Source organism: Labeo rohita, chromosome 8 (genome assembly GCF_022985175.1).
Source record: "Labeo rohita strain BAU-BD-2019 chromosome 8, IGBB_LRoh.1.0, whole genome shotgun sequence".
In the NCBI taxonomy this organism is placed as follows: domain Eukaryota; kingdom Metazoa; phylum Chordata; class Actinopteri; order Cypriniformes; family Cyprinidae; genus Labeo; species Labeo rohita.
The window spans coordinates 22,608,475-22,635,020 of record NC_066876.1 but is presented as its reverse complement, the minus strand read 5'-3'; the positions used below and the strand labels follow the sequence as shown (position 1 = coordinate 22,635,020).

Here is a 26,546-nt window from a genome sequence, read left to right as displayed (position 1 = left end):
CCAAGTTTTAAATACATTAATTTCTTGCAAAATATGCAACAGATCCTTCCCAAGCGGGTTCAGTTAAAGCTTTTGTGCCCTACATTAAAATAACATCTTTTAAATTATGAAATGCCTTACAAAAATATTTATTAACAAGCTTAAGGAATTCAAACATCTTAAAAATAGTACAAATATACAAATACTTGCTCATAATGTTTAGCCAAAAATGATCAGTAACGTAAATGACATGGAAAGCTTTGTCAACCGGGCTACAGTTCACTTTATGAAGACTACTGGCTCGCTAACCTAATATGACATAATAACATTTCCAGTATGGTTATAAATACTTTTATAAATAAACTACTTTTTAATGTGCATGCATGCTTTTCTTTATAGATACCTTGCTAATTTTACATTAACTGTGTACTTCGTAAACGTGGATTCACAAAAATCTTCCTATGAAAGAAGTCCAGAAGGTGAATTCCAGTAGGTTTAGAAGATGGTATCTGCATTTTTTGAATAGTTCTTAAAAAGTTCTCAAATGTTTTCTTAAGAACATCTTCAGGAGCAACTTTACTTAAAAATAAAATGTCAGGCTTTTTTATTTTCTGACTACTGTACTAGTTTGCTCATGGTTGCCTTATATAATACAACAATTTGAAAACTTCATAATGATACATCTTAATACATACACTACCAGTTAAAAGTTTTTGAACAGTAGGATTTTTAATGCTTTTGAAAGAAGTCTTCTGCTCACCAAAGTACAGCAAAAACAGTTAAATTTTGAAATATTTTTACTATTTAAAATGTAATTTATTCCTGTGATCAAAGCTAAATTTCCAGAATCATTACTCCTGTGTTCACTGTTACATGATCCTATAGAAATCATTCTAGTTATTATCAAAATTAATACTTTTATTTAGCATGCTGTTCTTTTGAACTGTCTATTTAACAAAAAAACCTGAAAAACTCTACTCAGCTGTTTTTAACATAATAATAATAAATGTTTTTTGCGATTTCTAAAGGACTGTGATGAGTAATGATGCTAAAAAATCAGCTTTGAAATCACAGGAATAAATTACATTTTTAAATATATTCAAATAGAAAACAGTTATTTTAATTAGTAAAAATATTTTAAAATGTTACTGTTTTTGCTGTACTTTGGATCAAATAAATGCAGGTTTGGTGAGCAGAAGTGACTATTTTAATTAAAAATCATTAATTTTAAAAATCATACTGTTCAAAAACTTTTGACTGGTAGCGTATTTATCCATCTATTAATGTTTTATAAAAGTCAAATATTAGGGTTTTATCTACATATTTAACAACATTCTTTTCAAGAACTTTAATTCTTATGTTTTGTCTTAAGAATGCTTAAGAATATCATTTCCTAAGATTGTTCTTAAATATTTTGGGAATACAGAACACAGTCAGTAACTAAGAAGAAAATAGCAGTTGAGAATTTTAATCTGAAGAAAGTTTTGTGAATCCGTCTCCTAGTTACTAAGGTTACTGACTAACCTTTGAGTTAAGGATGTGCTTTTATATAAAAATACTTCTGCTCTGATAAATATGGAGGTAAAGGAAGCTTCTGCATTTCTAAATTGGTCCAAGCACAAACCAAACTGTCCTTGAGGAGCTGTACCAGAAATGACATTCATACTCCCACAGTACACTGAACAGAGGTCTGAGAGACTACAGTAAGGATCTTAAACCATCAACAGAAGCTAGCTGAGGTCTACACACAGCAGAGCTTTGGTTTGAAGCATCTCTGTAACACACACCTGCTCAGCGTGTCCTTATACCGACTTTGTCGTAATCTCACACCCACATGCTTCTCTGAAATCATGAGAGACTGAAGTTTGAGATTTTCATGGTAGTTCTCCTTCATACTAAACTCTCCAGTGTCTCCATGCTCTGCAGTTCCTCTGCGTCCATGGCGGAGTTGGGACAGGTGTCTGTGCTGAGCTCCTCTGGCATTAATGTGTGTGTGTAAATGCTTTGATACTCTTGTAGGACCTTGACCACGGCGGTGTTCCCAAACTGCATAGCGTCATCGAGAGGTGTGTTCCCCCATCTGAAGAACAGATGTGTTTTAAATAAATGAAACAAAAACAGAGAACAAAGGTGCACTGGAGGGGAGTTCTGCCGTACCTGTCTTTAGCATTAGGGTTGACTTTGCAGGTATGTGTTAAAAACTTGACTGCATCCAAGTGTCCTGAAATCAGAGTTTTAGAGACCTATTAATAAATGAACTAAATTTTTAGAAATGTAACTAGAAATGTAATGTAAAGACTGGTGTGGGTCAGGCCAATGGCAAGAGACTTAAGGTAACAGAAAATGTTACTTTTTTGCCTTCATAATGTTCAAAAGTTTGGGAACAGTAAGATTTTTTTTCTTTTTAAAGAAGTTTTTTACGCTTATCAAGGCTTTATTTATTTGATCAAAAATACAGAAAAAACAGTGATATTGTGAAATATTATTTTAATGTAAAATAACGGTTTTCTATGTGAATGTTTTAAAATGTCATTTATTCCTGTGATGCAAAGCTGAATTTTTTTACATCATTACTCCAATCTTTAGTGTCACATTATCCACAGAAATCATTCTAATATGCTGATTTATTATCAGTATCGGAAACAGATGTGTTGCTTAATATTTTTTGGAACCTGTGATAGTTTTTCAGGATTCTTTGTTAAATAAAAAATAAAAAACAGCATTTATTTATCTTTTGTAACAATATAAACTACCATTTAAAAGTTTGCGGTCAGTAAATTTTTATTCTTTCTTTTTTTGCAAGAAATTATTACTTTTATTCACCAAGGATATGTTAAATTGATAAAAAGTAAGAGTAAAGACTTGTTAGAAAAGATTTCTATTTTGAATAAATGTTCTTTTTAACTTATTTATCAAAGGATCCTGAAAAAAGAATCACAGGTTCCACAAAATATTAAGCAGCACAGTGTTTTCAACACTGAAAGTAAAAGTAATAAATCTGAATAGAAGTTTAAAGCATTTGCTAGACAGATTAAATAAATTCTGATCAAGTTTGGAGTTTGGAAATACAGTAATATTACGAAGTATTATTACAATTTAAAATAACAGTTTTCTATTTTTAAATATTTTATGTAATTTACGTAATTTGTATGCAATTACTCCAGTCTTCAATCTCACATGATCCTTCAGAAATCATTCTAATATGCTGATTTGGTGTTAAAACCAGTTGTGCTGCTTAATATTTTTGTGGAAACTGTGTAAAACTTTCTTTCAGGATTCTTTGGTGAATAGAAAGTTTAAAAGAACAGCGTTTATTTAAAATAGAACTATTTTGTATCATTATAAATGTCTTTACTGTCACCTTTGATCAATTGAATGCATCCTTGCTGAATAAAAGTTAATTTCCAACTGTAAACTTTTAAATAGTCATGTAGATACAACAAAAAAAGGCCTAATTACCTTCTGCTGATGCCACATGAAGGGCAGTACGTGTGTCATAGTCAGTCAATTCCATATTGATTGCAGAAAGAGCGATTCTGAGAAAAAAAATTAATATCTTTATCTTTATGTTTGAATGTATTTTAATTTGCAATAAAATGAAAGAAAATGTGTACCTCCTGAGTGCTGAAACATCACCACTGTAAGCAGCAAACATCAGATCCACCACAGACTTGTTCTGTAATATTATAAATATAATGATTGGTCATAACTCGCTTTTAGTTTTGATTTGTTAGCACTGTGTGACTAAAATAGTAAATGTGGTCTGTGGTCTCACCCTCTCGTGGCCTGTCTGTCTGCGAGGGTCTAACTTCTTCGCAAAGTGTCTCAGATTGTCATAGTTGTGGAAGTTAAAGAGAGAGACTAGCTCCTAAAAGACAAGCAAATTCAGTTAAAGGTCTCAGAGAAAAATAAAGAAATAAAAAGAGAAAGACAAAAGCAAAGCACCTGACAGAAGTGGATGCCTCGGATGCTATTGCCAACACGGTCAAGAGCTGGAGACCAGCACATCACCCCCATGATATTAGGAACCACGAGCAGCACGGCACCAGACACCCCAGACTTAGCAGGCAAACCCACCTGAGGAAGAGAAACGCATATAATAACAGTGATTTTATTTAAGTAATTAACTGGGGTTTAAAGCAGATGACTGAAATAGTTTCATGTAGCTGTAAAGTCCACTGTGTACTTTATCAGACTGAGGAATTCAGCAAGCAATCAATCAGCTGTGTGTGTTTGACTCACGTGAAAGGCAAACTGGCCGGAGAAGTCATACATGCCACAGGAGTGCATGAGACTGAGAGTGTTGCGGACGGCCTCGGCACTGAGCACACGCTCGCCTGTGATTGGACAGATCCCTCCATTAGCTAATGTCGCCGCCATGACGCTTCCAGACTCACATGTCACCTCAATAGAGCACAGCTGGAAATGAAAGAAGAGACATTTTAGTGATATAGGATGAGCAATAACAGCAAGTACCATTAATAAAGACAATTCTGTGTCAGAATAACAGCTGATTTACCTGAAAGTAGAAATCAAGGGCTGCCATCATGTCAACTCCTCTGGGAAAACACTACAGGATTAAATGCAGAGTAGCAAGTGAGAAATCAATACAAATCCTCTCAATATGTTTATGAAAAATGGCAATGACCAAACAGGCACTCACTTTTTTCTCTTTGAGGTAATAGCCAATTGCATAGTTCCTGTCACCGGTCTCTTTCTCTGACTGGAAACTTTAAATATCATCAGATATTTGTTATCAACAGAAAAAGCTATTACCAGTACATATAAGATAACAAATTGAAGGTTCACCACTAAGAGAGTGTAATTTCATAGAAGTAATGAAGTTATATTTAAAACTCACGTGGCATTACTGAACCCAACGTATTCTCTGCCAGCCATTCTCTGCAGATAATCCATCATCTGACCCACAAACAGAAATCAATATTTATAACAAACAAGATAACAGCAGAAACCTGGGATGGTTTACATGGTGGAGATGTTGCAATGTACTCACAAAGTCGAACTTCTCTGCCTTGTTGGAACCAGGCTGTAATAGATACAAAAAAAGAGAAAGTGAGAGAAGAAGACAGACAAATCACCAATACCCTTGTGAAAGACAATTACATTTTAGCATAGTTGTAAAACTGAACTGAATGAAATGTTTTCTATAGAAGCCCATGTCCGCCACTAAAAAAAAAGATAATTGACTTTTAAAAACTTTTTTCTCACAATTCAGAGTTTACATCTCACTATTCTAACTTTTTCTTTTTTAGAATTGTGTGATATAAGCAAGCAATTCTGAAAAATTAAGTCAGAATTGCATAATATAAATTTGTAATTGCGAGTTATGAAGTCAGAACTGCAAGAAGTGAAGTTAAGTCTGAGAAATAGTCACAATTCTAAGAAATAAACGTATTGAAGACATTAACTCATAATTCTTGACTTTTCTCATAATTTTGACTTTTTTTCTCAGAATTGCGACTTTATATCACTATTCTGACTTTAACACGCAATTGTGAGTTACTAAGTCAAAATTGTGAGATATAAACTTGCAATTTGAGAATATATCAGTATTTTTTCCCCTCAAAATTGGACTTTATAACTCATAATTGCAAGTTTATATCTCTGAGAAAAAAGTCAGAACTGCAAGAAAAAAGTCAGAGTTGCGAGTATTTTGTCACAATTCTAACTTTATTTCTTGCAACTGTAAGTCTATATCACACAATTCTGAGAAAAAAAGTCAAGTTATAATTTTGCATTTGCGAAAAAAGTCTGAATTGCGAGTTATAAACTTGCATTTGTGAGAAAAAAAAGTCTGAATTATGAGTTGTCGCAATTCTGACTTAATTGCTTGGAATTGTAAGTTTATATATCACACAATTCTGAGAAAAAAGACAGAATTGCAAGTTTTTATCTCACAATTCTGACTTTATTTCTCGCAATTGTGAGTTTATATCACACAATTCTAAAAAAAAAAAAGACTTGCGAGTTCTAAACTTGCATTTGTGAGAAAAAAGTCTACATTGTGAGTTTTTAGTTTATATCACACAATTCTGAGAACAAAGTCAGAATTGTGAGAAAAAGGTCACAATTGCGAGTTATAAATTTGCATTTGCGAGAAAAAAGTCTGAATTGTGAGTTTTTATGTTGCAATTCTGACTTAATTTCTTGCCATTGTAAGTTTATATCACACAATTCTGCGAAAAAAGACCGAATTGCAAGTTTTTATCTCACAATTGTGAGTTTATATCACACAGTTCTGAGAAAACAAGTCAGAATTGTGAGTTATAAACTTGCATTTGTGAGAAATTTATATCACACAATTCTGTGTCTGAGTCTTTATCCTGCAATTCTGACTTCATTTCTTGCAATTGTAAGTTTATATCACACAATTCTGAGAACAAAGTTTACTAAATTAATAGTAAATTAAAATATATTTTAATGTAAATTCTACTGAAACTTGTATGTCATGTATTAGAATTTAAATAAATTCGTAATTACCAATTTATAATGATAAAGTTGTAATTTAGTGCATTTAAAATGTACTACTTTAAATATTGTATATAATAATATTTAAATATATAATAATATATAATATATAACTTTAAATATTGTAATATCTAGTCAACTTTACATGTAGTTTAGTATTTCAGTGAACACATCAAAATAATTGTACAGGTTTTGTAGTTTATCAAGCATTTAAACTTACATCCTTGAGTTATATGTAATTTTTCTACAGTGGTTTTATTCATTAGAAATTTCTGGAAGCTAACCAATGGTGATGCTAATCTTTTTTTAAAACAACAAACTGAACAGCTCTACAGAAAGACCAACAAGGCAGTTGTGAAACACATTCAGCATTCACAGCGTCCACTGTAATTTAGTTAATGTGCTATAAATGAACTACATATAAATAAAATTAGTTACTGTTGGCAAGCAAAAAATAGCTAACAGTGACTCCAGTGACACAGTTTACTTTGGGACTGATCCAAAGATTCCTCCGCAAACAGTAACACAGTGCAGTATTTAGACACTTGGTGGCAGTGTGGACAAACATGTGCAATAACGGACAGCACAGAAAAGGGTGGTATGATAGGAGATCATAACCGTCTTATCCTATAAAAATGCATATAAAATGTATGAAAGGTTATGAGTTCATTGAATGCGTTAAAAGAGAATCAATTTCATTTTCAAGAAAAGATTTTGCAAACATGATCATGATCAAGATCGGTCGTGAAGTTAAATGACAGAACATGTAAAGCCAAATGACTTTAGCCAACATGAACCGCTAGTCCTTAACTGCTACTGAGGACAAAGTGGCCCACATATTGAGTTTCATATGTTCTAAGATGTGATGTTAAGGTGACCAGTTCCACGAGGTCCAAACGAGAGTCCCATGAGCAAAGGTCAGCGCAATGTGATCGCAGCTGTGAGATGTCTTCGTCTTAAAATGTACTCCTCTGTGTCTGTGCTCAAGGAAGTTGTGTAACATACTTTAGGGTATAGGTCAAACTAGAAACTTAAACACTTTTAAACTTCAAAAAAAGTGTGGGAGTCCCTAGGTATTGTTTTTATATCAGTTCATTTAATTTCAATACTATTTAATGATATTATGTAATTATTTAATGTTCTTCAGTTTCATTTTCATTGCAGTCATAGACCTGCCGGTAATTTTGAACATGTAGAAAATCTGACCCCATTTAAACACCCTGAAAGGCGTATTTCTTAGTACCTCTTCTGATTGGCTGTTTAAACACACCTCTTGACCACTAGCTGCTCTTATTATGTCATTTCTAAAAGGACCACCCACTCCCCCCATTACATACAAACACACACCTTGCCAGCTATTTAAAACCAGGTCAAAAGAAAAGGACAAAAATATAATTTTGCCCAATTAAAAGCACTTTGTCTATGAGAGCAATCATTTCTATCAATAAAATGCAATGCTGCTGAATTTAAAATAACTATTCAAGGCTTGTGTCCCTGTAAAGGCTGGGACAAAAATAAAATAAAATAAAATAAAATAAAATAAAATAAAATAAAATAAAATAAAATAAAATAAAATAAAATAAAATAAAATAAAATAAAATAAAATAAAATAAAATAAAAAATAAATATAAATATAAATATAAAAAATAAAAAATAAATAAACAAACATACAAAAAATAACAAAACAAAATAAAATAAAATAAGATAAAATAACAAAAGAGAATAAAATGAAATCAAATCAAATAACAGAATAAAATAACATAACCTAGAATTAAATAAAATAGAATGACAAAATAAAAAATAAAATAACTGAAAATAACAAAATAAAATAGAATAAAATAAAATAGCAAAAAATGTAACTTACATGCAATAAAATAAAGAAACACAACAAAGCAAAATAAAATAGGATAACAAAAATAACAAATTAAAATAAAATAAAATAAAGAATAGAATAAAATAACATAACATAATAAAACAAAAAATAGAATAAGACAAAATTACAAAATAGAATAAAATAAAATAACGAAATAAAATAAAATAACAGAATAAAATAATATAGAATAAAATAAACTTACATGCAATAAAATAAAAAAACCACAAAACAAAATAAAATAGAATAACAAAAATAACAAAATAAAATAACAGAATAAAATAAAAAAAATAAAATAAAACTGAATAAAATAAAGTAAACTGTATGTGTCATGGATGTTAAATTCAGAAATTTCAGTTTGTATTTTAGGTATCATTATGATCCATTTGCATCTACAGTTTGTATAACCTATATCAACAGTGAGCCAATAATATACAAAAAAACAATCTCTTACCTTTAGGAGAGAGCTGATAACAATGGCTCCTGCGTTTACCATGGGATTATGGGGTTTATCTGGGAAACAAAAAAAAGTTTACAAATTGTCAAAACTCAGTGTCAAAGTGGCATCATGCTGACTGGAAATGATTCTGCATCAGATTCAGTAAAGCCTGCAGATGAAATGTTCCTCAGATGTTAAGAAAATTCATTAAATTGATTTAAACTGAAAGGACGTCTGTCAACTCACAAATGTTTAACAGCTACGTCTTAGGCTGATGAGACATGGGGAAACTTTTTGAACAATGTTGCTAGGCAGTGTTGCTGTCAATGGGGAACGAGGTGAAATTGTTGCCCGTTCTTAACTGGAAAGTGCCCAAGCAACATCACTCTGCAACACTGCCCGGCAACATTGCTCATAAAGTTGCCGCGTGTATCATCAACCTTATTCCCAGACCTCATGTTGCAACAGAACACAGTTAGCCCGTGATATTGCTAATTCAGAATCATGCCATTGGTTTGAACCTTTGAAGATTTCATCCAGAGCAAACAAGAGAAAGGTTTACACCACAAGTATACTGACAATGTGACATTTTAACTATCCAAATACTATTTAAGACCACTTCATATGGCCATAACTTTGAGTGAAAGCATTAACAAGTGAAATAAAACAGATTGTGATGGATTCTCACCCTCTTCGTCTAGAGAGAGTTTGTTGAATTTGAGGCCACTTGGTTCTTTCCCCACATATCTGTGCACATGTTCAGTGCCTGTCTCGTGCACAGCCAGCGCATACTCCAGAGGCTTCACACATGACTGCAAACAGAATGGCATGTTGGTGTCTCCTATAGCATGCCTACGTAAAGAGGAAGAGATCAAATTTAACATACAGTAAGTGAGAGGGAAAAGGGTAAGCAAAACAAAATAACATCAAAATAATATCATTCAGAGTCCAGAAAAATCGGAAAGCATCATACACAAGTGAAATTTGGGTTAGGTGGGTTAATAAAACATTAATTTTAACTAATAATATAATATAATAAAACTGATGCAAGTGATGTCCATGATATAAAGACTGTCAGAGACTTGAATATGTTATAACTAGGGCTGTCAGTTTAACGCGTTCTTAATTATTTAGTTATGAAAAAAATAACACAATTAGTTAACGCGCAGGCCTCGCCCCCGACATGTACATCATCTTATATTTCATACAGTTGACTGTCGACAAATATGATGCACGGCAACTCCATAAATGCAGTTATACCCTAAAATTCAAGATATTGGTGTAAAAAGTGCCCCGTATGTGTTTTGTCTTATATTTATATATATCATGTATCACACGATAACACACATGCAACATGAACAATATGACACGAATGCTGATTTTGTCTCGATCTATCACGAGCATAAATGTGATCTTATACAACAGTTCAGTAAAAAAGAAGTTAATATTCTGTTATATTTTAAACACAATATTATGTTTTTGCTCAGTTTTGCAGAGAACATATTACCTTTGAAGCCACAGCAGAACTGTTGTGCGTCTCCGAGCAACACAGCAGCATTTAATTTCTGAATAAATCCGTGTTTTGAACGAATCACGTGAATCAATGATTCAAAGGCCCATTCAAAGACATTTACCGCCACCTTCTGGCAGATTTAGATTCTTATTTAGAGTATCATGTCATTCAAAAAATATGAAGAATAAAAATAAAAACATTATAGGGATAGTTCACCAAATTGTTTTTAATTCTGTCATCATTTACTCACCCTCATGTCGTTTCAAATCTTTCTTTTGTGAAAAACATGAAAGAAGGTATTTTGAGGACTGTTGGTAACAAAGCTGACTCTCTTCATATGAACAAAAAATACTGATGTTTCTCAAAACATCTTCTTTTATGTTCCATAGTTTACGTTAGGCCGTTGCAGCCTAAATGTTTATGTGCAATAAATTCTATGTTGAATCAAACAAAATATTTCTTTCTAAAGCTACAATTTGTAATGTCTACTTACTTTCTCATTTAACACAAAAACAGCTTTAAAGAATCTTTTGTGGGTATTTTCACAGTCAAATTTATTTTGCGATTAATAATAATTAATAAATAGTAATTATTTAAATTAAAAAATTTAAATCAATTTAATGCATCCTTGCTGAATAAAAAATAAAATAATAAATACCATCCCCAACATTTTCACCAGTAGTGTATTTATTGTCAAAAAAGTAATTTCAACCACAGTTGATCCTTCGCAGGGAGTTTGATTGACAGGCGATCTGACTAATCATAACGCGGAATCTGCCATTTTTGTCTGACAAACAAACCAGACGGAAGAGAAGATTAACACCCGTTGACTTAAACTTGAAAAATGCTGCGTATTGATGTCTTTCCGTGGTTGAAACAAAACATCTTAATGTTCACTCATGTTTATTTCATGCTTTAGAGATGAACAGATGAACGGCACTATAGTGATCTGTCACGACAAGAGCCACAAAATGGTTTTTATTTGTTAGAATTTTTTTTTTAAATGTGACAAAATTTGAAAGCTGAGACTTTCATACCTAAAGTCAACTGTCTGTCAGTGCATTGTCAGTTTTCTTTTTGCTCCGCAATGTATTTTTCACTGCGTGAAAACATGGTGTGTGGCCTGAGAGCGCCGTGGCTTGTCGGACGTAGCAACAGTAACTAAGGGGGACGAGTCTTTGCGAAAGATCAATTGTTCATTGTTTGTACAAGTGGGCCAAAAAGTTCATTCTGGAGCTTTTCCGATCACACTGATTTGAGACAGACAGTCTAAAGACTGTATATTTTACCTCTGACCATCCACTGTGCACAGAGAAACTCCCCACAGGTCCGGACTAAACTTCGCTAACTGAGGGATGTAGTTTGCTACCTGTGCAAACACAAACATCGACAAATACAGAGATCAGAGATTGATAAATATGTTTGTTAAAGTGAAACAGCGATAAGGAAAATCAATGTCTTACTTTCCCTCCTTGCTGAGCCTGTGCGTTATAATACAGATGGTTTATGAGGGAGCTGAACGCTTCAAAGTCTGGAATGATGAACTTCCTTTGGAAAGCTTGAGTCAGGAGGACTATGTTACTGCCAACACATCTAGAAACAGAAACACACATACGCCCATGTGACATGACTGTGACTTAACAGCCACCTGTGATCTGTAATGTGCTAAGAGAGTTGTACATGGCCAAACATGATATTTGAGCCATGTTTATTAACACCGACTAAGCTAGTTCAAAAGACACTTAGGCTGTGCCTTACAGGAGTAACAAACACGTTATCGCTGCTTAACGTGGCTTAGCTCCACACACGCTCCCGCAGAACGCATGTACACGCACATATAAACACAACAGATGGCGTGTTGTATTTACCTCTGCTGGAGAACAGAATGTCAGGTCAAGAACGTGTATGTGATGATATGTGTGTATGTGTGCATGATCAACTGACTGCTTGTTTTTCCAGCCTTCCAAGAAAATCTAGATAACACTCATCTGTAAGGCGCATGAGTGTGTGTACATATCGTAACAGCTGCAGGTCATGAACTATAAGTGATGCCACGGCATATTACACACACAAACATACTCTCTTATACTTTGCTTTGCATTTTCAACTCACTTTCTGAACAGTTCCTGGTCCATCATTGCTGTTCCAACAGACTCTTGGAGAGCTTGGTGGATCTGTCGCATACAGTCTCTCAACCGGGGGGTCAGAGGTCAGCAAGCCTGTGCTTTTGAGTGCCTAAGAAATACAAGAACAAATAATGCAATATTGTCCATATTTCAAACATTGATAAGTGAGCAATTATTGCTTGAAAAATTTAGCACAAATTTAGAGATTAACTAGTTCTAGAAGCTACAGCATGATATAAGTGACATGATATTTCAAGTAGTGCTGTCAAAGTTAACCCAAGCGATTAATTTTTCCAGTTTAACAGAGTTAAAAATATTTAGCGGCAGCTCTTAAAGTAATAGCAGGCAAATAAGCTAATAACCCAGCTGCTGTGGTATCTGTTAATTGATAATAAAAGAAATAAGAGGAAATCCATAACTTTTGTAGCTTTAAGGATTCAGCTATATTTAATTTAGTATTTAATGTTTGATAACTTTATTCAGTTTCTCTATATTTTCCTATTTGCTGAAGGGCACAGGTAGGGCACATGGGTTTATGTGAAGATTGTTTTAAGTTCACTTAAATTAGAAGTTATTTTAGATTTTAAAATAAATGTTAAAATTGATAGCTCTTAATTATACTGTAATGTTGGATGACTATAGTCAGTGGTTAAATATTAGGAAAAAATTATTGCAATATCAAAGTATATCTAAAAACTTACAATGGTCTTTAAAATTATTAAACACGATTAGTTTCAGGAAAAAAAACTTTTTTTTTAAATAATCCATTACACTAATGTTCAAAAGTTGTTGTTTTTTTTGATGGAAATACTATTTAAATAATACTATTATTCATTAAGGACACATTAAATTGATCAAAAGTGACAGCACAACGGCTTTCAAAATTGATAATAAGAAGAAATGTTTTGTGAACATCAAATCAGCATATTTGAATGATTTCTGAAGGATCATAGACACTGAAGTAATGACTGCTAAAAATTCAGCTTTGCCATCACAGAAATAAATTACATTTTAAAATACAATGTAATATATGTATAAAAAAACTTTAAAATTGTAAAAATATTTCATAACCTAAGATTTTTCTTTTAAATACGTATTACTGACTCCAAGCTTTTGAACAGTAGTGTACTTTCAAATGAAACAGGATATTATTAAACATAATAGTATGAGCTTTTTGAAATAACATAGATGGATTGTTAGCAATAAGACCAGGAGCATGTATTACAACAGTAAAAACAGTAAAATTTAATTATGCTATGTTTATTTCATCATAAACTCAAACGAAACACAATAGCACTGAGATATACAATGGTTAGATATAGCAAAACAAGTGAATGCAAAGAATTATGACATGATCCTTAAATACTTGCAATGATTGTGAAAATGGATGTCTTTAGCCAAAGGCTAAAAATATGAAGTTCCCGTAGGACAGTGCAATAGTGTTTACATTAGTCAGATGAAAGAGTTCAGCATCAGTCATTTGGTAGGAACATGTTTTCTTCAGTCAGTGATATATAGCATTTCAGCTGTCAAATTGCAGCTATGCTGGAGATGGCTATCATATATAGACAAATCATCCCCATGCACATAAATTATTGCACCACACTTCTTAACACTTTAACGGGTGTCTATTTTTGGGTGGCATGTGTACTGAAGTGTGCACCACTGAAGGTGCAGTACTATGTCTGGAAATATAGAGATTAATGTTTTAACTTGGTTAAACAGTCTATAATTTTATGTATTCTTCCCTGTAATAAAAACTCAGACATCCAAATATGGATCCACATGTTTAGAAATAGGTATATTTATTAGAAGATTTAATGGAGCCACTTGGCCCAAACCTTAAGTCTATTTATAGTACCATTATGTAACACCAAAGATTTATTATTATAACTTATGTAAGAATAAAAATTTCTTATTTTAATTATACTAAATGTAAAGTATGTGGGTGCATGATGTTTTATAGCATGTATTTTATTCCCTTCCCCTTTGACAGATAGTCACTACAGCTCATGCTGACTAAATCACACACACATGCACAAGCACAATTGCATCAGCACACGGTGACTATTAGTCCAACTCACAGCTAGGAAACGTGCCACTGAGATTTTCTGTTCTCCCTGGGTGATAGTGTAGAACAACAGGTCCTCCAACCCAGCAACCACCTTATTACTGCTCAAAACACAAAACAATGCAGAAAACATGTTTTAAACAATACATTTCATTTTAGAAAGATATTAACCCCTCTAAAATCAATTTTAAAAGGCCTTTATATGATCTCTATGGCAACAGGTAACGCCTCTCTGAGGATTTACCTGTACGTCCCGGCGTCAGTCTCTGTGATGACGGGCTGATGGCGCGGATGCTGTCCTGGAGATGCGCTCGTGTGCAACAACCGAGCAGGTGAGTGTCTTCTGTCCAAATTTCCGGCAACTCTCTCCCATTTTCCAGCGTTCCTAATGAGCAAAATACCAGCTCTGGACGCCCGTAGGGTTTTAACACAATGCATAATCGGTCCAGAAAGTTTGGACTTCTAAACCAGCGACCTTAAAACAGTCTGAATAAACAACGCGTGTCTTATGCTTATGAATCGCGTCCTTTCTAGTGGATTCCAAGTGCCTGGTCGTCCCACGAGGCATGGGAGTGACTTCTGTTGACAAATTTAGCCGGTAACCGAGGAATCATAGGCAGCAGGTAAAGACACGCCCCCTGGTGGATGTTAGGGGCGTGATATTGGGAGAAAAAGAAGATGGATCATTGGTGGATCCCAGAACAGACGTATATGGCTCAATAGTAGAAACTAACTGTGCAACAGACTTGCTTACTACTGCCTAACGTTTTGGCACAAATTCAGAAATAAATATTACCCATTTAATCCTACCAGTAACAGTTGTGACCAAAATTTACTTGTGAGCTTGAAGGGTCTATAAAAAGTAAATGAAAATGCAGACTGTTCTTATTGACATAAATCACATGAACACGGTGCAACCATTTGTGGTTGCATTGTGAAATAAACAAACGTTATGAATTAGTAACTGATTGATTCACATTCATTTACTATCCAGTCATTAAAATTGCAGATACACTACCAGTCAAAGCTTTTTAATGTTCATCCCTGCAGTGTTTATATGAAATAAGCAATAAGACAAAAAGTGTATTACCTACACTACCAGTCAAAAGTTTTTAAAATGTTTTTTAAAGATGTCCCTTCCACTCACCAAGCCTGCATTTATTTCATCCAAAGTACAGCAAAACCAGTATTTTTTTTTAAACTACCTGTTTCCTATTTGAATATATTTTGAAATGTAATTTATTCCTATGATTTCAAAGCTGACTTTTTAGCATGACTACTCCAGTCACATGATCCTTCAGAAATAATTCTAATATTCTGATTTGCCGCTCAAAAAAACTTTATTATTATTATTATTATGTTAAAAACAGCTGAGCAGAATGCGTTTCGGGTTTCTTTGATGAACAGAAAGTTCGGAAGAACAGCATTTATCTGAAATAGAACTCTTTTGTAACAATAGAAATGACTTTATCAGCACTTTTAATCAGTTCAAAGCATCCTTGCTAAATAAAAGTTTCAATTTCTATTAAAAAAACAACAAAAATTTACAAAAGCTTTTTATTTAAGATAAATGATAAATGTTGATCTTTGGACCTTTCTATTCATTAAAGAATCCTGGAAAAAATGTACTCAACTGTTTTAAATAATAATAATAATAATAATAGTAAGTGTTCCTTGAACAGCAAATTAGCATATTAGAATGATTTCTGAAGGATTGTGTGACACTGAAGACTGGAGTAATGATGTTGAAATTTTTGGTTTTGATCACAGGAATAAATGACATTTTAAAATATATTCAAAAAGAAAGCAGTTATTTTAAATAGTAAAAATATTTCACAATATTACTGCATTTGCTGTATTTTGGATCAAATAAATGCAGGCTTGGTGAGCAGAAGAGACTTCTTTAAAAAACATTTTAAAAACTTTTGACTGGTAGTGTAGGTAATACACTTTTTGTCTTATTGCTTATTTCATATAAACACTGCAGGGATGAACCTAGAAAATATAGAAAGGAATACACAGATACATAGAAATTACATTGAAAAAAAAAAAACTTAAAGAATATTCAGTCAGAAAGTAAAATAAGGTGTGATAAGGGTTGCACATAAAATATTAACAATTCAAAATTAAAAAGCAGTGCTTTCATTTTGAGGCGGTTGAGAGGTCAATGGGGTCTCCCTGAAAGATGATGCAGTTTTGAGTGACCCTGTGGTGGGGATCTTCCATGGATGAGTGACAGGAAACCAGACTGATCCTGTTACAGCTGGAAGACTTGCTTTGAGGTTATGTTATGCATTGCCCAGTATTTATATTTTTCACAAAACCCTTTTTGTCTGCAACCTGACAAACTTCTATTAATGTTGATGCATCCCTTTTCACAATTAAGATTGAAAAATACATTGAATGTCACAAATTTTAATTTCCTTTCTTTCTTTCTCCTGTTTTTTGTTTACATTTTGCACCAGTGCAATTTTTAACATTTTGCTTCACTACTAATGCAAAGTTATTGAAAGAAAAAGATACAATTTTGCTGGGTGGAAAAAGTTTCCATCATTATCATACTCAAATCCCAGGATCGTTACTAAAAATGGACCTACATTTCACAACTGGTCCCCCACACCCCTGGCCCTGACTCTGACAAGTAGGCTAGATTATGTAATGGAGAACCTTAGTTAGCTCACCTCATAAACAGGCCTGAGACAACATTCCAGTTTGTTATCATCTCATGATGACCCTGATCACACTACTGACATTCTAGACAGACCAGGGTGTCATTTCAGAGACTTGGGTCAGCATGACTCATGGCTCAGAGTCAACATTGGCTTTGGGTCAAAGTTACTATATCCAGTCACCCTTTTACACTGGCACCGGGTGTCACTGTATACGATTAACCTAACCTTGCACATGGCTTTTGCACATTTGAGCCTTGGCAATAACTCACAACCATTTCACGAGCACAGTTAGGTAATTCTATAATTTTGGGTACATCCCATGTCCGTGAAGTACATTTTTGATATATTTTCATCAATATAAAGCCCAGATTTTCCCAATCACACTACTATATGTAAAAAAGCCATATATTTTGTTCAAAAATGATGTTCATATCACATACAACCCTGGTATTCAGCTGACCGATTTTGTAAAGTTGCTCATTCTACTCTGCATTTAAGCATGAAAATGACCTCAAATATAAATTCATTTCATAGTTTTGCCTTTAGTTAGATTAGGTTATCAAGACATTTGGGAGTGCGTTTCGAAAATAATAAGTGTTTATTGTCATATAACTTGTTTTATTTGTGTCCAAAAAACCATTGTCAACTAAGTTACCCTCTAGAACCCCCCCCAAAAGGAATGGTTTGTCCCATTCTAGTATAATTTGCACAGTATGATGATATTTCCTCTAGAAGCACATGGATGAAGCACTAGAAATTTTGTTCTCTCTCTTTCCCCTAATATTGATTAAACTAGCAAACCTGTGTCAAGAGTGGATTAATTGACTGTCAGCCATGTTATACAAATGTTTTATGTAACAAATTTTAACAGACAATTTAACTAAAAACTTTTGTTTATGAAAATATATTTCTAAACATACCATATGCTCAGTAGTTCTAGGCTTCCATAATGAGTACAGGCCCAAAACACTAAAAATGTCAACTAAGTTACCTGTCAACTGTGTTACCCAGTAAAGGTAACACAGTGGACAGTAGCAAATGTAGATGGTATTTTATGCACATATTCCTACAGATCACCTTTATTTATATAGCACTTATACAATATAGATTGTTTCAAAGCAGCTATGTTTGGATTTTTGGGAAACAGGAAAACTTTTTTCTTCACATTGTCAAATTCTAAATGTACCTCTAATTATAGAATGACCCATATAGCCTATAGCAGTGGTTCTCAACAGGGGGGGCGCGCCCCACTAGGGGGGCGCGGAGGGATCGGAAGGCGGGCGCAAATCATGGATCGCGGAACCGGGGGGCCGCCCGGGCCTGGGCACGAGTAACTTTTGACGTACAAAAATACATAGGCTATAGACTCATATGGATTATTCATTGAAAGGTCGCGATCTCGATTCAAACACACGCAATCTTACTGCTATATGATGATGATTTCGCCATGCCTATAAAACCTTTGAAATCACAATCATATCGGAATATTTAAACCTGCTTTCGCGCAACCGCCGATCCAGAGAGAGCTCTGCTCATGTAAGTTAAGCTTTGTTTGAACAAGCTTCACGACCACGATACACGGTATAGGTTACATTTCTGTGTTGCAAACATTGAATAATAATTAAAGTATTCGGATAAATGCTCATTAGAGCCCTGCACGGGCCTCATATATATTTCCTAGACCGGCCCTTGTCCGACAGCTTATCAGAATTATCGGCCCGAGCCCGTCTTTTCCCCCTTCTCCCAAAACAGCTTATACTACTCTTTCAACTATTGAAAGTTCAGTTTTGTATGTAATGGTAAAGTGATTTTATTTCGTTTCATTATTTTGTTACGTTAATTTAGAAAAACGTTTGGAGCATTTTTGTTCATTAAATATAGCCTAAAGTTTTTGTTCTTTAAAGTAAGGACTGTTTGATCAATTTTGCCTTCTCAAATCATCACGACTTGTTTAAAATAAAATCTATAGATATAGGCCCAAAAGAGTTCAAGTATAAAACAATGTTAGTTGCAATGTTAAACTTAGAGAAATGTGCGCTATTAGACCCATACCCAAATTTGTGCGGAGAGTGGAAGCTAACGGCGCATTGCAGGACATTGAGGCGCCAGCGCGATGACTTGCATTGTTTTTTCAGTGGAAACAATTTAAAATATTCCGTCATTTTTGCTCATAATACATCTTTCGCAACTGTTAAGGGTCAACTTTTATTTGTGTGCACTCACAGCATCAACAAAACGTTGCAAAAGGTGCTTTTATTAAATAAAGAAAACAAACATTATGCGCTTTCTGTTGCCTCAACAGGAGCGCTTCACAAAAATGAACCGAAACTCAGCAAATGCATACCTCACAGACATGATACATATATCTATAGAAAGCTTGAAATGATTAATTAACGAAATAAAACAAATACTCTGTCACAAAAACTCTTTCTATATGTAATCTTTAAAGATGCATTTCTCTAAAGGCGCGTCCGAGTCAGGATCGGCAACTTCATCCTTGCTACACTGAAAACACTGGTTTATTAATAAATAATTCAAATATCCCCTTATTTCCCCCGAAACATTAATTGTAATTAAGTTTGCTGGTGCTTTGTGGCATTTTCAGCCTATTGCGTGCGCTTGAACACGGATCTTCCAGCTGCGCTGATTTGCTGCTGCTGGCGGAGACACTAAACGCTTTCCGAGTCGGTCTCGAAAGTGAAAGCAAAAGTGAAGTCTCGTGGTGTTTCCACCAGCGCGGAAATTTGTTTCTATCACCATAATTGGTGTATGTATAAAATATCAAAATAAGGAGAAGCCTAAAACAGACCCGATGCCCGGCCTGAGTCTGAACTATAACCTGAAAATTGTCCCGAAGCCCGGACTTATTTATAACATTTTAAATGGACTAATTTATAAAATTGAATAAAGTAATTAACTAATAACTATACTCTTAAAATTGTCTTAATATTAAAATGTAGACTAGCATGTAAAATGTACAATCTTACAGACTTTATAGACCCCCCACACCTTCCAAATTCGTATAACATCCGCCCTAAATAGTACTGAATATTATTTAGGGCGGATAGTATGCGTAAAATAATACTTACACGTTATTTAGCGTTTACATGTTACAACTTATAGGCTACTTTAAGTTCTCTTGTTCAAAATCTATCATCTATCTATCCTTTTATATAGTTTTATAAAACTCATCATAGTTATTTTAAAAGTCATAAGTTATGAAAAGTATAACAAAGTACAAAAATACAAAAAAAGTAACAAAAAAAAAAAAAGTACACCTATCTATCTTCCTTTTGGGGGGGGCGTGCCACATGATAGGGGAGGTTTGGGGGGGCTTTAGCTCCAAAAGGTTGAGAACCTCTGGCCTATAGTGTCTAAAGATTTGACTAAATCGGCTTGCTCGATTGGAGCTCCCCCTGGTGGACATTGGTGTAGCTACAAAGTTTAAACCCAATTCTGATGCACAGGTGTGTCCGTAGAGCGTTTAGAATGTTTAGAATGTTTATTAATTTTTGAATGGAATTATTTAAATTTAACTGTTCCTAACATGTATATAAGCTGACTAGAATAAAATGAGGATGTGGCAGCTGTCAGTACCCACCTTTGCGTCCCGTGTCCAACCATGAGTGCGGTTAGTATCCCTTTTTGCCTGTAGAGGGCAGACCGCACCAACTCACCTCTGTAAAAACGGACACGGAGAACCGATAGAGTTCAGAGGCACCAGCATACCGACCTCACCTTCCCACAGCCACATGTCAGTTGAGACATTATCCTTTCAGTTACTCTGGGGGTTTATTTACAGTCTCAATTTGTTCAGTTTGTGGAAGAGCGTAAAAATAAGTGTGTTCATTTTTGAGTTCTGCCCTGACAGAATTGCCATGAACTCTGATTGAATGCATTCCAGAGAGGCTGTGTGGGCCATTGTACTGTGGTCTTTGGGGACCTGTCACACAGTTACTGGCACACACACATACCCACACTAAGAAACTGGACTTTTTACATTTTATCTACACCCTCAGGGAAAAAAAGGTGCATAGCTGTCACTGGTGTGGCACCTTATCAAAATTGCACCATTTAGGCACTAAACTGTACCGTTTATGTACTAATATTTATGTTTAGAATACAAATATGGGATAAATAAGGTACAAAGAGGCACCTTTTAAAAAGGTACCACCCCAGTGACAGCTTTAGTACTTTTTTTCTGAGAGTGTATGCCATATGACTTTCGCCCCACTGTTTTCTTCTAGCAGCTCCACTGCAGCTGGTAGATATCGAAGCGAGGGTTCCTTTTAACCAGAGCCTCAAGTAAAATTACACCCACTTATCATTAGATCAAACACCCCTTCCCCTCAAATCATATCCTTTCGTGTTGGCACACATACATCCATACACACATGCACACACACCCTAACCCATGCCCTACTGATGACCATGCGTCTCTTGGTGGAGAATGTTTTTCATTCCTTCACTGTGTCCATGAATGCTGGCTTTGTCTACCTGCTCCATCTTAAACCCCCCTCTCTTCCCTCCATCTTTCTCCTTTCTGCCTCTCCCAACCTTCTCTGATCTCTGTACTGGCCAGAACTGCTATGTGTGTTCAGTGACACTCATATCTGAGAAATTGAGGAAATCAACGTTCTGACAAATGTAATAATTCATTAGGCGCTCATTATTGATTATCAGCTGGATCTGTAATGCATTTTGCAACCAAAAATACACATTGCACTTACAGCGTATACAACTGTTTAAAAGTTTGGGGTCAGTTCAGATTTTTTAAAAATATTTTTGAGGGAAGTCTGTTATGCTCACCAATGCATTTTTTGATCATAAAATGCAGTAAAAACAGAAAAAAATATTGAAAATAACTGCTTTCTATTTGAATATATTTTAAAATGTAATTTCTTCTATGGTGACAAAGCAGAATTTTCAGCATAATTACTCCAGTTTTTAGTGTTGCATGATCATTTAGAAATCATTCTAATATGCTAATTTGGTGCTCAAGAAACATTATTATTATTAAATATTATGATTTTTATTAGAAACATTATTATTATTATTACAGTTGAAAACAGCTGTGTTGTTTTTTTACATTTTTGTGGAGATTGCATAGAATTTTTTTGAAGATTCTTTGATGAATAGAAACTTTAAAAGAAAAGCATTTATTTGAAATATTTTTTGTGATGTTGTAGATATCACCACCATTGCTTTTGATCAACTTAATACATGTTTTCTGAATAAAAGTTTTTTTTTTTTTTTTTAAATAAAATCTCACTGTATTTATTTGTGTTTATACAAGTCTTTTTTTATTTTAGAACTATATTTTATTATTTGAATTTGCACATTTAGATTATTCTTTTGTGATTTTTTAAAAAATGTATTCTGTTTCCATGTTTTGGCCTGGCTTTAATGATACCCATTACTGATTCTTTTTAACTTTATACTAACGGATCCATTATTTGTGTCATTATACACTGCCGTTGAAAAGTTTGCAATCAGAAAAAAATCCAGAAAAAAGCAATATTATGAAATATTATTTCAATGTAAATATATTATGTGAATATATTTTAAAATGTAATTTATTCCTGTTATGCAATGCTAAATTTTTGGCATCATTACTCCAGTCATCAGAGTCACATGATCCTTCAGAAATCATTCTGATATGCTGATTTATTATCAATGTTGAAACAAGCTCTGCTTAATATTTTGTTTGAACCTGTGATACTTTTTTCAGAATTCTTTCATAAATAAAAAGTGATGAACAGCATTTATGTAAAATAGAAAAACTACCATTTAAAAGTTTGTGATCAGTAATTTTTTATTCTTTTTTAAAATAAATTAATACTTTTATTCACCAAGAATGTGTGAAATTGATAAAAAGTGATAGCAAAGAGTTATATTTTTATATTTTCAATAAATGCTGTTCTTTTGAACTTTTTATTAATCAGAAATCCTAAAAAAAGAATCACAGATTCCAAAAAATATGTTTGCAAAATTGATATTAAAAGTAATAAATCAGCATATTAGAATGATTTCTGAAGGATCATGTGACAATAAAGACTGGATCAAAATTCAGTTTGCAATCACAGGAATAAAATGAATTTTAAAATATATTAAAATAGAAAACCATTATTTTAAACTGTAATAATACTACACTGTTTTATCTGTATTTTTGATCAAGTAAATGCAGCCTTGATGAGCATGAGAAGAAAGTTCTTTAAAAAAACCAAAAAAATCTTACTGATCCTAAACTTTTGAACAGCAGTGTATATCCACATGCCACCTGGACGCTTTGAGAACCTGTTGAATCTCTTCGATTGTCCACAAACAGGGTCAGTTTCTCAGGCCAGTTCACAGGACTTAACTCTCACCCTCGAATGTGTACCAGGGAGCTGCTAAGAATGCAGAGTCCCTGTGGTGGACTGTTTGTTTTGTTTAAGTAATCGTTGTGTGTGTGTGTGTGCATGTGTTTGTTCTAAGATACAGCATTGGTAAACACTATGGGTTCCACTGAAAGTAGACTGCATGAAGCGCTGGCTTTGCACAGAGCTCCATGATATAGGCTAAAATCACACCTGAGGAAATATTCCAAAATGAGATTTTCAAACTTTTTGATCCCTAGGATTCCCATATGATAATCAAGTATAATATATTTTCCTGGAATTTCCCATGGACGCCCTGAACCACCATTTGAAAACCCCAATCAAGAGTTTTGATTAAATCAAATAGTGAATGCTGGATCAGAGATGAAGCACATTAAGTTTTGGATAAAATCAAAGGGGAGCTGTTAAACCCAGACAGTGGTGTCCTGGATGAATTAAACCCATTTGTGGCCTAAATCACTCTATCAACAGGGACCCTTCATTCAGAAAATCCTCCGTCCCAGGACACCAGACACTCTGTTTGCCATAGCTTATCTCAGAAGTTATGAGAATAAATAGAAAGCTTTATGAGACCAAACAAAGACAGAACGAATCCTTCCCCCACTTCAGGCCCCCCATCTGGACTGTAATATCAAACAGAACAGTATGGTTTCCCACGGTCGTCACAGTCTGATTAGGTGAAAAATCACAGAAAATGTTATTTTAATTCACTGTCTTACAAATATGAGAGGTCAAATATGCAAGTATTGAAAGAACAGTTGTGCGGCAGTTTAATTACAGTGTAGTGGTGACAAAAACGACACAGTTGTTCACTCATGTGAGTCCGCCGGACATCTTATCTTGGCACATGGATCAGAACATTTTGTAAAGTGAACGTTTCAGGGTCTTGCATGCCGTCTAGTTAATTTTAGCTTTAAAAGGGATAGACCACCCAAAAATTAAACTGTTCCAAACTTAGAAGTATGACAAAGTATGACTTCTGTCGAATGTAAAAAATATTTTGAAGAATGTTTCTACCATTTTTAGGTTCTCATTGACAAAACTAAAAATGGAAGTGAATGGGAGTCAAACAATATCTCAATATTTAAAACAATGTGATTGTTAATAAATGAATTTCCTTTTTTAGTTGAACCATTCAGCTTTATAAGCTTTCAAAGAATTGTGGAAAAGCCCCACATTTAGAAGAAAGCCTGGCGGGTGCTTAATCATGGGGGATTTATCGGCCTTCTGATGCCCGATGCCAATCACGGTCAGTGTTTTGCTCCCGACACGGGTTCCCGTGCCAATCGTCAGGCCCCACATCATCTGATCCGCTGCAACCCAGCCACCCTACACACCCCTGGAGCCTCGCCGTGTTCCTGCCACCGCTCTTCTCCTCTCCTCATCCCTCTACCTTTCCGCACCCTCCCTCCATCCACACCCGCGGCCCTCTTCTCCCCCACTGCCCGGTGCTCTCTCGCATTCCTCAGGTCTGCACACAGAGCCGCATTGTGTGTGTGTCTTACAGAGCACACAGTCAGGACTCATTTCGGACACACACACATCCAACAGGGTGTGTGCACAGTCGCACCGATGAGTACACACACATACACATATCCCTTCATAAAACTAATAGACACGCATTCATGTGCGCACACGACCACAAACGCACACACACACTGATTTTCATATGTGCGCACTGTATACACACTCATCTACATACACAGGATGTCTCACACCGAGGCTGAGATTCCAGTATCCGTATTCCTTCTTTTATGCTTTTGCTCGCTTTTTGGAGTTTGATCTTTTAATCCCTTGAGCATTACAAATTTTCTCTCCTCCTCTGTTCCCACAGTGGGATAGATGATATTGTAGATGTTTTATTGTGATTGGATTGTGGGACAGTTACATAAAGGAAATAAACTTGTTGCCAACTAAACTGGGGAAGACACAACAAAAATGCTATAATGGAGAAATGTTGCTAGTTTACAAAATAAGTCCACATTTAAAAGCAAGTCACTTTACAATTATATATTCAAAAGATCAGTTTTTCTTCAACAGATGTGAAGCATTTGAGAAAAAATACACATGAACAGTGTTGTTTTTGTATTTATTAATATTTTACATTTATTTGCTTTTGTGATTTTATATTTTTTAGTTTTTCATTGTTTTAGTTTTAGTATATTTATCACATCAACTGATATACTTTTCATTTCAGTTAGTTACCATTCCAATATTTCTGATTGTCTGATTGTTCAAAGTTTTAGCTTTAGGTTTGGTTTAGTTTTAGATTCAGTTTTAGTTTTAACAATAACAAAACTGCTAGTGAAACAAAGAGCTGCTGTTTAACTGCTTTGGCTGAACAAGACATTTATTTGGACTGTAATAACAACTCTGAAGCAGCTGGCGCTCTACCAGAGAAATAAAGTTTAAATTTAGACAGGTTTTGCCAAGTATTAAAGACTACTTGTTTGTTAGTTGATAAGTTTGATACAAGTTTAGTAAGTTGGAACTGTGACATTATTGAATCAAAAAGACAATATGTGACCCTGGACCACAAAACCATAAAGATAAATTTTTTTAAACTGAGATTTATACATCATCTGAAAGTTGAATAAATAAGCTTTCCATTGATGTATAGTCTGTTAGGCAATGCATACATATGATATATTTGGCTGAGATATAACTATTTGAAAATCTGGAATCTGAGGATGCAAAAACATCTAAATATTAAGAAAATCTGCCTTAAAGTTGTCCAAATGAAGTTCTTAGCAATGCATTTTACTCAAATCAAAACTTAAGTTTTGATATATTTACTGTAGGAAATTTACAAAATATCTTCATGTAACACGATCTTATCCTAATGATTTTTGGCATAAAAGAAAAATCGATAATTTGACCCATACAATGTATTGTTGGCTATTGCTACAAATATACCCGTGCTACTTATGACTGATTTTGTGGTCCAGGGTCACATATGATAATGTTTCCTATCTTACTCACAGTGAATTGTGGGACATCCACAATC

At 34.2% G+C, this 26,546-nt stretch overlaps 1 protein-coding gene across 1 annotated transcript; it reads right to left on the bottom strand.

Annotated features, from left to right (window-relative positions):
• Positions 1 to 112: 112 nt before the first annotated feature.
• On the bottom strand, positions 113 to 15,081 carry gls2a (glutaminase 2a (liver, mitochondrial)). The gene is given in 19 exon segments (XM_051117452.1): positions 113 to 2,059; positions 2,137 to 2,200; positions 3,439 to 3,515; positions 3,594 to 3,655; positions 3,755 to 3,847; positions 3,925 to 4,056; positions 4,222 to 4,398; positions 4,499 to 4,549; positions 4,643 to 4,709; positions 4,841 to 4,899; positions 4,994 to 5,026; positions 8,793 to 8,851; positions 9,466 to 9,629; positions 11,580 to 11,659; positions 11,754 to 11,883; positions 12,403 to 12,491; positions 12,493 to 12,525; positions 14,501 to 14,588; positions 14,732 to 15,081. Coding segments are annotated over 19 exon segments (1,842 nt in total). The 5' UTR covers positions 14,926 to 15,081; the 3' UTR covers positions 113 to 1,869.
• Positions 15,082 to 26,546: the final 11,465 nt, after the last annotated feature.